This window comes from Vulpes lagopus, chromosome 8 (genome assembly GCF_018345385.1).
Source record: "Vulpes lagopus strain Blue_001 chromosome 8, ASM1834538v1, whole genome shotgun sequence".
NCBI classification, from domain to species: Eukaryota; Metazoa; Chordata; class Mammalia; order Carnivora; family Canidae; genus Vulpes; species Vulpes lagopus.
The window spans coordinates 100,485,668-100,503,753 of NC_054831.1; the positions used below are offsets into that span (position 1 = coordinate 100,485,668).

General features: G+C 33.9%; 1 protein-coding gene across 1 annotated transcript in view; it reads right to left on the minus strand.

Annotated features, from left to right (window-relative positions):
- Positions 1 to 18,086, minus strand: part of ADAMTS6 (ADAM metallopeptidase with thrombospondin type 1 motif 6) — a 278,857-nt gene that overhangs the window by 95,943 nt on the left and 164,828 nt on the right. Inside the window, exon 11 of the mRNA XM_041767368.1 lies at positions 7,090 to 7,197. Within this exon, the coding sequence (XP_041623302.1) occupies positions 7,090 to 7,197 (108 nt within the window). The remainder of the gene's footprint in view (positions 1 to 7,089; positions 7,198 to 18,086) is intronic.

The following is an 18,086-nucleotide window of genomic DNA, read 5'->3' on the forward strand; positions in this document are numbered from 1 at the left end:
ACAGGGAGAGAAGTTACAAAAGTTCTCTTGCTTTCCTTTTAAAACTTATTCTTAAGGTAAAAAACAAACACAGTATTCAGTTTGTAGGATGCTCCTCAGTTCTCATCATCAATTAACAACTACATTGCAGTAGTATTTCATAAGTGGCTTGCTAGAACCTTTTATTGCATAAATTCCCGCTATTGGATTATACCTATTCCATGGAGTTATAATGTAACAGACAATTGTATGAGAAAAGTTAAATAACAAATATTAATGGCTAAAAAATGAAGAACTCAAAATTGTATTATAAGTATCAGTCATCTAGCAGTTGACAAGAGACTAGTATCTAGTTTAATAACCAGTTAACAACTTAGACAACAAGTAAATTCAGTCTATGTAGTCTGTTTTATAAAACTGAGTTCTTATTCTAGCAATATCCATGGTCCAAAGCAAGTGATTTTTTTTTCAGATTCCCTAATTATAAGATGGGTACTAACTTTAGTTTTTAAATCCAATGTGGTTTGGATTAGGACAACTTTAAAAATTAGTCTATGCAGACATGCCTTCAAAGGACTTGGTTGATATTGATCTCTGGCAAAACAGTCTTTTGAGCTTTGTTTAGTTTCCCTCTACTTTATACTTACAGTAAAGGACATCTTTGGGATTCTTGTTATTTCTCTGCTCCAGCGCAGGTAAGTATCTTGATGTAGTACATGATTTTAGAGAAGAAACTTATTTAACTTAATAATAAATGCTTTTAAGGAACCTCCAGGGAACTTTATGTGGATCAAGTTATTTGAGACAATTTTCTAGATTATTACATGAATCAATATACACCAAGATTTTAACGTAAGTCATAAGTAATATAATTAGATTACACGAAATAAAGCAACTTGAGGTATATAAATCCTGTAAGCACATAAAGCTGAGAATTTTGAGTGCTGTATTTTCTACTTTTCTTATTTTTTTTCCATCTGAAGTTGCTGAACTCATAAAAGCTCTATTTCTACAGGCACAGAATTTTACTTAATTTCTTAAACTGCAGAAGTTAAATATTCAGATGGAGACAGTTTCTAATCTTTATCCTCAAAGGTTATATCCAATCTAGTGATTTAGGACTATTCTAAGTATCAGTCTTGTTACTTCAGCCTAAATTTTCTAGATAGATTGGGTAAATTTGGCTTTCTTTTTGCTAATTCAGATATGCTAAACCAGATTCGGACAGGTGATAGAAGTGAAACTATCATATTTCAAAAATAAAATCTCATATTGCTCATTCTTGTTTTTCACATTCCTTCTAAATAAAATAAATATGTTATTAAAACTATCTAGAAAGATGATACATTCCAGTGAGGCTTTAAAAGTTTTCTTAAGAAACACTTACCCATTAATAAACAACATCCTTTGATATTAGACCACTCAATTTCATGATCTACACAGGGAATTATGTTCAAACAAGATAATATTACAAATCAAACAATCTAAATGAGAATTTGTCAGAATTCCACAAAGCAAAATTTCAACATGAGTATAGACATTATTTTTAAATGTATATAATATATATTTTTTAGTAAGAATCATTTTAGGATGTGATTATGGTACATCTTGTACCATAGCCAGCACTTTGGGTCCAGCCAGCATCTGGAATGAGAGGCCTCTAAGGAAATCCTAAGATTTTGAGGGAAGTGATTTTGGTGATTCAATATGGAACATTCTTCCCAAGTCAGAAAAACTGAGAGTTGGAGCACAGCACTATTAAAAGCTTTATCTTTCTGCTGTGCAGGTGCAGGAATGCAAAAGCTTATTTCAGCCCAAATTCTAAATCAGAACTTGTCATCCCATACTATTTAAATTTCTAGAGCAATTGAAAGGACTATTCTTTTTTCACTTCCTGTGTTTATAGTTTGGGACCCAGTCAAAACATATTATATTTTACTCTTAAGTGAATTAAGATCTAGGGCTGCAAATGTCCTATTACATATCTAGTGCTTTCAAAGGGTATATAATAATCCTATTCTAATATACAGTCCTATGTCCCTCCCATGCCAAGATTATTAGGAATCAGTGTTATGTATGAATAGGCCTAAATTCTGGGCTATATCTCTAACTGGTCTTGTAGAATCATTAAATCAGCATTTTGGCAATAAACCAAGTATTGGAAACTATTTTGGTCACCATCAGAGCTTGCAAAGATTGAGTTTTGATTTTCCTTAATGTCCTGTTCAGTAACAATGCCAACACTACTATCAGAGTTTTTACAGTCTAAACCGTTGTTTATTATTTTATCACGTATGGCATCCCTCTGATTCCTGTCCAAAGAGCTATTGTTGATGCCACGACTAAGGAAAGTTCTTTTGGCTGAAAGCTATATAGATTGATTTGTAGGAGTGTGACCTGTGGATGCACAGTACCAGCGCACCGTCTGGGCTCATCAAATTTCCTCCTTTGGTTAATGCTACTGTCCCTGAGCACATCCATTCTGACCATATGGTTCTTATTCAATACTTGAATGGCTTATTCAGGCAAACATCCAATGGCTGTAATAGCGATGTCAGACCCCCCAGGACTCACGCAAAGATCAGTTTTTAATTTTTTGGCCATATTTCTTACTCCATCTGCTAAATGTGCATGGAACAGTTCCCATACTTACATGGAACATTTGTGGAACTGCGCCCCCGGGCAGGAATCCCATATCTTTTGCAGCCAGAGTTTGACGAGATCATTGTGGATCCAGTCCTCTGGATATGTCTATGCTATCACTTGAGCAATATTTCTCCCCTACCCTGACCTTTTTTTTTTTCTTTTTAAAGGATTTATTCAAAACCCAATGAACAGTTTTGGTTTTATCCTGCTGGCTAGACAGGATGTAGGTTTTTTTCTTGTTCCTTCTGAAGACAGTAGTTTTGAAATTCAAAGTTAAGATCAGAGGCCAGTCATGGGTATTCCATTCATGTTTCTGAGACACCCAAACTTATGCTTATACTCTTTGATGTTCGTTAGTGCCAGTTAACACAGTCTGGTGAAGAATTTTCTGCCCATCATCCAAGGTTGGAAAATAACAATGAAATGAATGATGATGCTCTAGTAACATACACTGGCACCTTCCCTCTGAAGAAGCCCACAAACAGCTCTACTGAGATATTATTTTGTTCTATCCTCACAAGATCTCTACAAAATGTAGAAATAGACCTCTCTCATTTTAAAGTAGAGATTCATTATTTTGCCAGTTGTAACACAATTGTATATTCTTACTTCAATGTTATGCCCACAGTGCTTTCTGACTGTAATTCCTGAGATAACAATTCATTACAGGTAGGTATGTGAAAATTTCACTTAGTATTAATGGGTTCAATACATTGTCACCCCCAATCTCAGGTTCCGAGACTGTGACAATAAAAATTTGCTTTTTTCTCTGCAGAATTTCCCATATGAAGGTAAAGTAAAATCAGAGGCAGTATAGAGGAGCAAAAGTTTCAACTTTGGAATTAGAAAGACCCATCCTAGAGTCTTAGCTCTGCTTTTAAATTGCTTTGCAATCTTAGGCTTTCAAGTCTTACTCTCCTCATCTGTAAAATGGGGTTAAAACAGTACTTAACTCATGGGAATTTTGCCAACACTAAATAGAACAAATATGTGCCTTGCACAGTGTAAGTACTTTAAAATTTTTCATTGTCATCATCATGATCATCATGGTTACTAGTAATGGGCAACTATATTTTAATGCCACACAAAGTTGACTAGACCAAGTAAAATTGCTACTTTGTGTCACTAACTCTTCTCATGGCTATTTTGGTTGCAGTTCTAGTTTAATTTCTTTTTTTTTTTTTTTTGAGTTCTGTTTTAATTTCCAAACAGAGGGGATCCCTGGGTGGCACAGCGGTTTGGCGCCTGCCTTTGGCCCAGGGCGCGATCCTGGAGACCCAGGATCGAATTCCACGCCGGGCTCCTGGTGCATGGAGCCTGCTTCTCCCTCTGCCTGTGTCTCTGCCCCCCACCCCCGTGTGTGACTATCATAAATAAATAAAAAACAAAAAAAATTAAAAAAAATAATTTCCAAACAGATATAGCCTTAAGAGGAAAATCTGCATTTGGCAACTGTAAACATGCTTCCTTTTTAAGGAAAAAAAAGTAACTGAAATCGACAATAAATATTCATAAATAAATAACATGGCAAGTTCAGTTAGTATAAAATAAATAAAAAATAAAGAATGGCTCAGGTCCCATTTCTAGTTCTTTGTATTTTTTCCCCTTAAACTTGTAGGTTGATCTGGTACTTTGAAAGCCTTTTCATAAACTCACTGTTAATAACAGAGATAGTTTGAGGGTCTTCTCATAGCACTCTGCCCTTTTCTTTTCTACGAGTCTGCTACATATTCGTTCTTTTCATTCACTCATTTAAGTTTCGTTAGTGACTTTCCTAAAGCTGTCTGTTGATCTTCCACGTCTCTGAAAGAATGGCTAACATTTGTTTTGTAGATCAATTTTATTTATTTGTTTGTTTGTTAGTTTGTTTAAAGTAGGTTCTACACCTAGCATGGAGCCCTGTAGATTAATTTTGGATGGTGAAATCTAACATATTGACTATATGAAACTATGATGTTGTGAATGTTGAATGCTCTCTTGGCACACAAACTTAGCTTCACTTACAAAGTTCTTAAATAGTCTTTCTTGGAACCTAAGATGTTCTGTTGAGGTATTTCAGAAGCTGACAAGGGTCCACGGACAGGGTGAGGAGGTAGGCAAGGAGTTCTTTTAGCAAGAGTACATCCATTGTTTCGAATATATATATCAGAATTCTGTAGACTTTGTTTGAAGAAAGCATTTAGAGATAAAAAAGTTGACAACCATTAACTAAGATTAAGAATGTGAATCTCGGGCAGCCCGGGTGGCTCAGCGGTTTGGCGGTGCCTTCAGCCCAGGCCGTGATCCTGGAGACCCGGGATCGAGTCCCACGTCAGGCTCTCTGCATGGAGCCTGCTTCTCCCTCTGCTTGTGTCTCTGCCTCTCTCTCTCCTCTCTGTGTATTCTCATGAATAAATAAATAAAATCTTAAAAAAAAAAAAAAAAAGAATGTGAATCTCTGGGGTGCGGATGGGTCAGTTGGCTAAGTGTCTACCTTCAGCTCAGGTCATGATCCTGGGGTCCTAGGACTGAGCCCCACATGCTCCTCCCTGCTCATGCTTTTTCTCACTATCTCTTCTCTCTCTCTCTCTCTCTCTCAAATATATAAATAAAATCTTAAAAAAAAAAGTGAATCTTTAGAGATGTCTGGCTGGCTTAGTCAGAAGAGCATGCCACTCTTGACCTAAGGGTTGTGAGTTGAAGCCACATGTTGAGTGCAGAGATTACTTAAATAAACTCTAAAAACAGAATGGGAATCTTTAGAAATCAAATATGTTTTTGCCCCATTTTATTCACTTTCTCTTGTCTATCCTTATTTGTGTGTATGCGTAAAAGTATTATATCTCTTTTTATCTAAATTTAAATTCAATACTGTTAGCTTTAATATTATTGAGAGTTTTTTCTTGGTATCCCTCAAAATTGTCTGTAATTTCCCCCCCAAAATATCACCTCTCTTACACATGTGCAAATAGCTGTAAGATATAACATTTGGGGATTCTACTATTAAGCACAAATGATAAGATATTAAATATGTATCTACACATAAATGATTAGTGGGGTTGAGCTATATGTTTTCAGATAGATAGCCACTACTAATGGTTTCTTTACTTGAAATGATTATATAATTTATAATATAATTTATAGATTATATAATTTGTAGATTTTATAATTTATAGATTATAATATATATATAATTTATAGAATTTATAGTGTTTAAAAGAATGAATTCTTTATGCTTGGGATTTAAAAATAAAGTAAAATAAAGGGTCATCAGGCTTAGCGATAGTATTATTCTAGGCAAAAAGAAACTGTGGCCCATGGACTAGATCACAAGAATAATAATCAATCAGGGGCAAATAAAGAAAGGGATTCTCACCGTAACTTTCTCCCTCACTATTATGTATTTCTTCTAAGTACAGATTGATGTAAATTGCTACTTCTCGTTGACAAGAACTGCTGACTCCAAAATAAACCTAGACTGTTGTTTCAAGAATGCAGTTCTTAATATTTTCTATTACTTCAGTGAAAAAAAAAAGAAAGAATTTTTGGTAGTGTTTGAAGGTCTCTGTATTTTTATTGGCTACTTACAAAGTCTCAAAAAAAGATCCCTAATCCTTTAAAAATGACCCTATCAATTCATACATTTAGCACAATTTACCAACATTTCCAAACTCAGCATGGAAAAGCCATCAACATGGCACTAGGTCACGGGTCCTGAATGAAGCCGTCAGCAAGGATTAATAAAACTGTGACAGCTGCCCAAAAGCTTTCATTCTTTTATTTAAACATCAGATTGCAAACTGAAATTCAGTGTAATCTTTGTTGAAAGTACCCCAACTAACATGGAAGAATTTAGAAATGAGAACAGAAGACAGTAGTAGCTATTATTATAAATTTAGTAGGCAGCAAATAAATTCTAGAATTCATATTTATAGCAATTCCTAAAGAATTTCAGAAATAGTATAAACTATTCTTATCTATTTGAACAATTCTTAATAATGATATTTTTTTGAAAACTAGACCAATGAAACTAAAATTATTTAGCTATAATTCCTATGCTCAGTAAATTGTCTGATTATTCCTCCAATACTTGCCCTTTCTCTTATATTGTAATTTTAAAATAAACTCTAGTTTGACTCTAGTTATAAAATATATTTGTGGGTCACATAATTTTCCTGAGAATTATTTATCAAAGAAATATAAACTTATGTGACGAAAAAGACTATATTATATGACAAGATTATTGTTGGATTTTCTGTTCAAATATATACATATATGCACAGAAAGGTGTAACTGAGCCAGAATAATCATCACTGTAATTTCCTAAACATAGCAGATGCACAGATGTCAATCTGTGCCAATTAACTCATTAGGCTAGATATCTACTATTTTCTCATGCATGATTTCCTAGTAGTTGAATACCAACACCAGAAATGGATCAATTTAGTCTACTTGTCAAATAGATAATAAATCATTTGAGCTTACCCCCTTTTCAATATTCCCAGTTTGACAGAGTGTTCCTTCAGCTGCAGGAATACTGTTGGTGACACAGCGGTTGCTTTTGCTGAGACACCAGAGCTCTCTACACACTTCCTAGGAAAGAAGGCAAAAAGCAAGTTGATCAGAAGTAGAGACTAAAATCACGTCCACTTCTTCCATAAAATATACCTATGTGCACTCAGCATTACTTTACTAAGACATCCCAGGTGTTTTCCTGCTGTTAAAGCATAAGAGATGAAGATTTGGAAGAGATTCTTATGCAAGATGTGTTACCCATTTGCAGAATCACTTAAATAATTTTCTTTATAATTCTTATTTTAGTGGATAAAGAATATCTTAGTTTTTATTAGAATCTTTATTTTATTTTATTTTTTAAAAAGATTTTATTAATTTATTCATGAGAGACACACAGAGAGAGGCAGAGACACAGGCAGAGGGAGAAGCAGGTTCCATGCAGGAAGCCTGATGTGGGACTCAATCCCGGGTCTCTAGGATCACACCCTTAGCCGAAGGCAGATGCTCAACTGCTGAGCCACCCAGGCGTTCCCCTACTAGGATCTTTGAAAAGTACTGTGCAGAAATTTCACTGAAACACTGGTGCCTCTGGCTCGCTCAGTCAGTAGAATATGCAACTCTTGATCTCAAGGTTGTAAATTCAAGGCCCACGTTGGGTATAGAGATTGCTTAAAGATAAAATCTTTAAAAAAGAATGTTTTTAAAAAAAGAAATTTCATTACTATATAGGAGTACAGAGAACGAATGAATATGTAGAAAATGAATTTACTACTCTTAAGAATATACAATAGTACAAACTTATCAATTACTAATAAAGTGTTACCAAGTAGATGAATTCCTAGATGTATTGTAATATTCAAAGACCATTTTAAAAAGAAAAAAAAGGGGATCCCTGGTTGGCTCAGCGGTTTGGCGCCTGCCTTTGGCCCAGGGCGCGATCCTGGAATCCCGGGATCGAGTCCCACGCCGGGCTCCCGGCATGGAGCCCACTTCTCCCTCCTCCTCTGTCTCTGCCTCTCTCTCAATCTCTGTGTCTATCATGAATAAATAAATAAATAAATAAATAAATAAATAAATAAATAAATAAATCCTTTAAAAAATAATAATAAAATAAAATAAAATAAAGAAAAGAAAAGAAAAGAAAAAGAAAGAGACCATAGGTATGGGCAGTGACTAATTTCTAAAATTCATATACACCTAAAGAACAATCTAGCAATGCTTTTTGCAGATCATCAGTGTAGCCCACCCGCATGAAAGGAAATGTGGTTTTGAACAAATGCTGCTCTTTATGTGTCATTTTCAAAACAGACATATTTCAGATGTTGTTTGGAGCTGTCCTGTCCTCTTTACGATGATTTCTCATTATCGTACTTTAGCATGGGAGAATTAAAACACTTACTATAATATTGCAATATAAAAATACTTTAGCTTGTTCATACCATATTAATTTGTCAAATTTTGAAATAAGCTGTCTGACATGTCCCTAAGTATTTTAAGTAACAGGAAAAAAAAACCTGCTTTGAAGAAAATACTCAAATTTTTTAGTTTCTTTTTATTGATGATCACCAACTGGCATCATTACCAATAATACAGGTTTTTAAGTTAAACTAGAACCATGTAGTACAAAATATATATTTGCAATAAAAATATACTAATCTGGAGTGTGAAGATAAATTTATGTATGACATTCACTTTTATTGCTTCTATTCCCCAACTGCTCTTTTTACTCTCAAAATATCATTATAAAAAATGTATGTCATATAAACACAATTCAGAAATAAAGCAGTAACATTTTAAATTCACTGGTTCACTGTTCCTACAAATGGAAACACCCTACAGGGTATAACACTGAGCAGATCTCTTTGGGCTCCTCTTTACGATGCTCCCTTCCACCAGGCACAAAAGGAAACATAGAATTTCCATTAATTTTTTTTAAGATTATTTATTTGAGAGAGAGAAAGTGCACGTATAAGTGGGTGGGCTTGGAGGGACACCAAGAGAGGGAGAAGCAGACTCCCCACTGAGCAGGGAGCCCCACTTGGGGCTGGATCCCAGGATCCCAAGATCATAACCTGAGCCAAAGGCAGATGCTTATCCAACTGAGCCACCCAGGTGCCCCTCTATTAGGCTTCTAAAATGTTTCTGAATAAATCTACTCGATATCTACTTTAAATTCTATTTGGAGAATTATTGAGCTAGAAGAGAGTTAAAACATTATAAAAGAAAAACAATATGTACTTGTAGATCATAATATAAACATAATTTTCCTGTTCTTACAACTCAATTTACTGCAAATTCTACTTTCTTTCAAAGTTTCAGTTTCTGTTTTATGAGTATAAATAACTATTTTAGTGTTCCTTTCCTATAGGAGATGGTTTCTTAATATATATGTTCCTAAATATATTATTTCAGTTTGATATTAGAAAAACAGTAGTACTAACATTTTAGGGTCTTAAAATACTATCCCATACATCAAAAACACCCATATTCAAAGAAAAACTGTGTTCGCTAAAACAGAGAAGCATTGCTTAAAAAATGTATTAAGAGATTACAAAAAAAATCCATAATCCTGGACTATACTACTGATCTTTTATGATTTTTATTAGGTCTAAGTCTTAACTTTAGACAGAAGTAAAAGAAGCCTGAAGTTTAGATACACTGTGAAATGAAAATTCTATCATTGAACGGGAAAATGTTCAAAGCATCTATTAGGAAAACATACTACTATGAGGTCAACTTACAAAAACTTTTTTCCAAAAGTGCCTTGAAAATCTCTACCCAAAACAGCAAATGCTCAAGATATTTTTTCAAAGCTTTAATCTCAAGATTCATAGTACAGCCCTTGATAGAGCCTTATTATCCTATAGAGAATAACACATTTTGAAAGGTAGATTCCCACTGCTAAGAGAACTTTATTACCTAGTGGGCTCCTGGGGATTGGAATTTTGCTAGGGCATTAACTTCCCACAAATTACTGTTTGAAGCATGAGACTGTAAATTTATGTAGAGGAAATACTCCCAAGATGTAAAACTAGTCTCAGAAAAGGCTCTGAAGATTTTTCAAATATATCTCTTATCTAGAATGTCAGCTTGAATAATAAAGATCATGACATCTCAATTAAGATTTCCCAAGATAAAAAAAAATTCACTTAAAAGATAGAAACTAAGAAAATCTTATTTTATACTAAGACTAGCAAGAGGTACACTTCCTGAAAGAACTTGAGAATACTTTCTTCTTTTTAAAAAAGATTTTAATTTATTTAATTTAGAGAGAGAGAAAGTGCATGCATGAGTTGGGAGGAGGGGCAGAGAGGGAGGAGGGGAGAAGGAAAGAACCTCAAGCAGAATCCCTCTGGAGCACAAAGCCCCATGTGGGGTTCAATCCCATGACTCAGAAATCACAACCTGAGCCCAAACCAAAAGTCAAATGCTTAACCAACTGGGCCACTCAGGCCCCGGAGAACATTTTCATACATTCCAAAATGCCCTTTAAAATGTTGGATCCTAGAACATAGATGATATATTTACAGAGGTATGTGCATAGGTATATCAGTTGCCAAATAAGCATCCTAAGTTAGGTCCCAAGTTTTTCACTAACAAGTTAAATGCATTCTGAAATTTTTTGGCTCCTAGGGAATTTGTATAACCACCATCATATTAGATGGATTAATATTCCTACATAAAATAAATAACATAGAGTATAGTTAGTGAGACAGATTGATGATTTTTGACTACCCGCCAGCTTAGCTCTAGAAAAACATAGTTCTCTTTCAGATACTCCTAATTTTTTACAGGAGAAATTAAGATTTATTAAGATTATTTTATAACTTCTATGAACTAATAAACCATTGCCTATGTTAGGGAGATTCCTTTCTCTAACCATACTCTCTAGGAGAAATTTTGGTCTCCGTGCTTGCTCTAGAGTTTAAGGAAGGTGAGGGAAGTCATCAACAGTCTTCACTAAGGGAAATTTCTGTTACATGACACTGAAAATTGGAAATGGACTCTCTCATTTCATGGGCTCAACTTGTAACCAATTGGGAGGATTGCCTGGATAAAACAAAACATTATTTCCCATTCATTCAAGAATACTTCTTGAGCGTCTGCTATTCACCAGGCATTATATTATGAAAAAATAACACTATCAAAGAATTTATAGAAACCAGGGAGAAAGTATGGTACAATCAGACATAGACTGGTACTGCTCTATGGAGTTTTTAATATTTGGCGACAAATTTAGAAGAGTGATATCAATGTGATTAGATTTTTTTCATGAAACTAAAATTTTTAATTTTAACAGACTCTTGTTATTTATTACTTTTTACTTTTTAGGTGTCACAAAAGACTGTATGGTTCTTTTTTTTTACTTTTTAGGTGTCACAAAAGACTGTACAGTTCCTGAGGGCAGAGTGTGTGTGTGTTAATGGCAGTCTTGACAAAATGTTTCTACTTGGCAAAATTAAAAGTTTGCATCCCTGAATCGGTTTGCTAATTTTCAGAGAGAAATTTTTCTGCCTCCAAAAACCTAAAAGCTTCTGAATCACTCACTGCCCAAAACTTGATAATCAGTGTTTTTTTTTTTTAACATATCTATACGTTGATCAACTCTTTCTTATGTTCCAACACTATCTTCTGAATTCAATTTCTTTCTTCTTGACATGCATCCTTCCAGAGTGAATTTAGCAAGAGATTCTGGGATTTTTTAAGATTGATTGATTGATTGATTGATTTTAGAGAGATAGAGGAGGGGGAAGGGACAGAAGGAGAGGGAGACAGAGAATCTCAAGCAGACTCCCTGTTGAGCATACAGCCTGATGTGGGGCTCAATCTCACGACCTAAGATCATGAGCTGAGCCAAAATCAAGAGCTGGACATTTAACCGAATGGGACTCAAGTGCCCCAAAGGACTGTTGTTCTTCATTTTTTTAAATTTATTTTATCCTCATTTTAAAAATATTTTAATTGAATATGGAATTCTAGGCTAGCATTTGTCTTATCTTAGCATTTGAAGGTACTAAGTTCATTGTTATCTGGACTCCATACATGGAGGCTGACTGAGAAGTAATTTATCAGTCTAATCACTATTTCTTTGTGATGAAGTTTAGCTGCTTTCAAAAGTTTGTCTTAGCTATACTGCAGTAGCTAGGTGTCCTTTTATTTATCTACTTGGGGCTCATGCTTTGAATTTACATCTTTCTTTAATTCTAAAAAATTATTAGTTATATAATATATAATTATAGCTATATATTTGTGATGTATATATCACAAATATAATATAATGTATATTATATTATATATATTAATATATTATATTTTATAGTCAGAAAACTGTACTGTCAAATATATTATATTACTATAATATTATATATTAAGTTATATATAATATATATTGTAATATAATATCACAAATATTATATCTATTTATATCTAATTATATATATAATTATAGTTCATTCTTCCAGAACTTCTATTCAACTTATATTGGATATTGTCATTCTAACCACCATGTCTATTAAGTCCTTTTCATATTTACCATTTATTCTTCCATTGGGGTGCTAATCTTTTTGCTTATTCACATCATGATGGATTGCTTCCTAATGTCTGTTATTTTCTTTTCAAGCTTATCTTCAGGGAACACTGTTTTTTGATGGAGCATCCTGTGCTTCATGAGTTGCTGAAGCTTTGGGCATTTGTTTCTATCATATACCCTAAGGTTTGACTCATTTTTTTTGTTTCACTGGTTTTCGTGTTGATTTATTTGGTCAGCACCATGTATGGAGACCATACAAAGTCATACTCTGTTCTTATGTGAGGCACAAGCCTAAAGCTTCAATTTCTCATGTGAGCTATTTTTTCCCCATCCAAAGCATAGAATAGACACTTAGTTGTCATTTCCATTTAGCTATCCCTTCACAGTAGAAATGACCCTTACCTCATACCCAGGCTGATGTCCCCTATTCTAATGCAGAAAACCTCAGCTTACCAGCTTGCCATTTGTTTTCTGGGGTTTGTTTTTTATTTTTAAAGATTTTATTTATTTATTCATGAAAGACAGAGAGAGGGAGGCAAAGACACAGGCAGAGGGAGAAGCAGGCTCCATGCAAGGAGACCAATATGGGACCTGATCCCGGGACTCCAGCCAGGATCATGCCCCGGGCCAAAGGCAGGCACTAAACCGCTGAGCCACCCAGGGATCCTGACCAGCTTGCCATTTGAACTTCAACTCCTCTCTGTTTCTGCCATGACCCTACCTTCCTTTTCTCGTTCTGATACACACAAGCTTTCTGTTGAAATGTAATAAATGCATTCTGTGAAAACCCCTGCATTGTGTAAAACTACTTATGAAGAAAACACAATTTATGAGGAAAATAGGTTTGGGGCAGACCAATGAAAACTTAGCTAATTTTATAGCCAGAAAACGTTGCACTGTCAAATCTTTGCATTTGATACCAGCATCCTAGTTGATCCTTTGTAGCCTTGAACCTGTAGCTTGTGATGCTTTCTCCTTAGAGACGGAAGTCTTTGAGGATATTTGCCTCCCATAGAGGTCATTTTCATAAAAATTAAAAAATTGGATTCAAGGCATAGCTTCTTTATCAGTCATTTTTAAAAAATAACACAAAGGATATATTATAGATTATTCATTTGCCTTCATGATTTTAATAGACTATTTAAAGCTTTTGATAACTGAGTCACTAAGTGATCTACTATGTCTAATAAAGACCCTTCTTTGGATTTGCAGGGTTTTTTCTATGAGACGTTCAATAATACCATTGATCTTTTCTTTGTGAGAAAGCTTACCTGCGCATCACATCATTATGTAATAGGAAACAATCATATATGGACAAATAAGACTTATGCGTAACACTGGCATCATTCTACAGTGTGTCAATGTGTCAATACTCCTTAAAAGTATTCCATGGTCTTCCAAGAGACAAGACTTTTAAAATATTGCTACTTATTTAAAATTTTAATACCAACTCCCAGACTTCTAGTCTATTTGAATTTTCAAATGAATGACACTGTTTACAAATATTAACAACAATAAAAAATAGCAAATACAAATAATAATAAAAATACATATAAAGGTTGTAGTTTTAAAGTAATTATTATAAAGTAAAATAATGTACCTGATATTTAGAAAACAATTTTGTAAAATACTGAACTAGGTCTTTGTTGATCAGAATAGAATAACTGATTATTTTACACTCAAAAACTCTTTCAAAATAATAAGAGAAATTTAAATGATCTTTTCTACTGTTTTTATAACTATGTGTTTTCATAACTATAGCTCTTAAAAGATACTAAAAATACAAAGGAGAGCCCTTTAATTTACCTGTGAAAATTAAAATTAGCAGTTTACACAATGGGGAAAGAGATATCATAAAATTACCAAAGCATTTTATAATGACTTTGTCAATAAGAAAGTAAAACAGTATACAAAGAGAAAATGGCCTCTTTGTTGCTAGATGATTTTTTTAAAATTTTTAAACAAATATAAGGATCATAGAAGAAACATATACACATTTTCTGCCCTTGAGAAACCCTAAATCCTATGCCATCTTGGGTCTTTAGTTCTGAATATGAAACATTTTCTTTGTCCTCATTACCCTATCAGTAAGTAACATCTCTCAACAGCTGTTTGCAATAAAGGATCCTGACGGCCAAAGGGGAGAGTAGAGCCTGAAGAGGTCAAAAAGGAGCATCAATGATTAGAAAGGTTACTTATCATGGTATCACACAAAGGAAAATTGAAAACCAACATATGGTGACCCCGTGGCCTGGCTCCAGGTGTTTAGTAGCCATCTGAAGAAAGAGAATAATGTACCCTTATTTCAGCTTTCAATAGGTTAATCCTGTTGTGTGGATAATTTAAATATAAGAGATCCTAGAAAGACATGTATTTTTGTTATATATATGCATACAAATATATATATACACACACACACATATATTTAACAAAGAACTAATCTAGAAATGCAAGTTAAATAATTATCAATTTGAAGAGGTTAAAAAAATGATTAAAAAGTTTTGAAAAATATCTCTAAGAAGCAAATCCAAAGCAAAACAAGTGATCTTTAAGAATACAAGTAAAAAAAAAAAAAAAAAAAAAAAAGAATACAAGTAATTATGGAACTAAAATTTTGGGTTGAAATTTAAGGGAAAATAAAAACAAAATCAATTTCTTATTAAACATATGCCTAATAAGCATATGTGTTTGGACTCCAAAAGAATATTGAAGTGCTAAAATAATACCATGAATATTATTTCCATATCAAACCACACTGTAGAATATTTACACCACCTTAAAATCTGCAAGGGAAGTGGTTCTACAATCACCCTCAGTGCAACATTCCAACATTTAATAACTTGAAATTCTTCCTACTGCCTCATCTACAATCTCCCAGCTGTAAAAATTAAGACAACTGTGGTTTTTTTGCTCTTGCTAGGGAAGGAGAACAATTTGTTACCAGCTATCAAACTATAATAAATGTTCCAAAGTCTGAAGACAGTTTTAAGGCCAACATTTAGCCTCCTTTTTATAGGCTACTCAAACTCTATTTCTTTAAACTTCCCTTATATGTACTTCTAAGTATTTCACTATCACCCTTTCCCAAGCTATCTGCATCTCTTAAAAAAAAATTGGTAGGTAGCCAACAATTCCCTAAAAAGACTCATAAAGTCTCTTTATTAGAATGATTCTCAAGTAGAAAGCAATAGTGACTTGAATCTTAACTAATTGGTGGTGATAAAATAATAAACAAAAGGGAGTAAGCATGAAAACATTAAAAACTTGAATCTGAGAGACAAAATATGTCAGACTTTATTAAGTACTCTCCAGAAGGAGGATACCCTGATTAGACAAGTCAACTATCTTATCTTCAGCAGATTACTTTGCCTACAAATAGCTATATTTCAGGCAGATATAGCTTGATAGTATTCTTATTATAGTTATTAGTTAACATATTAATAAAAATAATTTATACCATCCTATATCTTAATTCTATGCTTACCAAATAAACTTTTGATAATTAATTGGCCTACTGAGTAGATTTCCTGAGGTGAGAAAATGTGTACACTTGAGGAGAGTTGACTAAATATCAACTGTACTTTGTTACTACAAATTAATAAACCCAGTTTTGTATATAAACATATATATTCTTTGTGATCTTCCATTTCTAATATTAGATCCTAAAAATCTGCCATCATTTAAAGTGTGGAACAAAAAAGGCATACTTAACCACTTTTAGATTATTTTCTCATTAATCCTTAATATAACTAAAATACAGTGTATGACCCAAACACATTTCCCCTGGAAAGATTTAAAACTAATGAGAAGGCTTAAAATTCCCAAAGTTGTGTCATATTTTCTCTTTGTATGTTCTGTATCCACCACAATACCCATGATTCTGCAAACTTCACATCAAAATTATTGAATTTCTATACACAAACAGTTTCATATTAATCTCAGTTATGGTGTATGGAGTTATGGTGTAGTACCTTCCAGTATGAAAAGCAAGGGCATTGCTACAAGGGAGTATCAACCGTGACAGAGCTGCTTTAAGTACTCTGTGTAGAATGTGTTGGGAGAGGAATAGAAAAGAAGAGGGAAGAGGACATAGATCATTTTATATTAACTCTTTGACTTTCTAATACGGTTTCCCTAGATCACAGAATTACATTTGTTTAGTAAGACACAATATGTCTTAGAAATCCTGTGATTTTCTGCACATCAATATCCTTCCTGGTCTCATTCATTGAAACACCTTCAATAATTACCCATTGCTCTTAAGATAAAAACCTAGAATTTTTAACGCAGCCTATTAAGGTGCATACAGATTTGACCCCTAGCCTCTTTTTCTATCTCATTTATATGGTACTTGCTTTGAGAGCTACAGCAACACTAGCCTCTGGCAGCTCTTCAAATACACAAAAAAGCCACAGAGGTCTTCTCCCCACTATCTCTTCACCAAATAATTCTTCTCACTCATTTATTCAGCAAATATTTTGAGCTCATATTATAAGGCAGGCATCATGTAAACAGTCATGAATAAGGGAGGTGGGATTCCTACTCTTATGGACCTTATGTTCTATTATAATTGATCAGTTCACTCTTCCAACAAATATTTACTGAGCACCTATCATGAGCCAGGCTCTGTTCTATGTGTTAGGGAAATTAACAGGGAATGAAACTGGTAAAATCTCTGTGCCCAGGAAAAATCTAGTGGGAAAAGCAGACAAAAACATGATGAATTAACAAAATATATAGTATGTTTAAAAATATTAAACGTTAAGGAGAGAAATAAAGAAAGGAAAATGACAGGAAGTGCACTTGTGCATGTGTATGTGCACGTGTGCACACACAGATTTAGATAAAATTGCTAGGGGAAGCCTTACCTAGAAGATGACATTTAAATAATTATGAGTAATCCAATAGAATGATTATGGCTTGAAATGACTGCTATTTCAAGCATAATGTGAAAGAAAAAAACTGGGAGAAGGCTTTGTCTGTAGATTGACTGGACAGAGGTCTGTCTGAAGAGAAAATGCATTAGAGCTGAGACTGAAGGATGTGAATGAGCTTAGAATATCTTCAAATGCTCCCCAAATACAGATGACTTATATTCTCCTACAGCACTACCAGCATATCAACTATAGAGGAACGGTATCATGGATAACATAATTTATAGAAGAAAGGGAAATCCTTACTGAACGTTTGCCATGTGCCAGGTAAAGGTAAAACACTTTGCATGCTTAATGTACCTTTTGCCATCTGAAGTTTACAAGAACAAGTTGGCTGCTGTTCACTGGAAACAATGCCCAAGTAAAATCTATCAATAATTCAAGGTCATAGTAATAATGATAATAATAATAATAGGATAGTAATGAGCAGAATGTTATTTAAAATACTCTGTTTTGGGGCAACTCAGGTGGCTCAGCGGTTTAGCGCCACCTTCAGTCCAGGG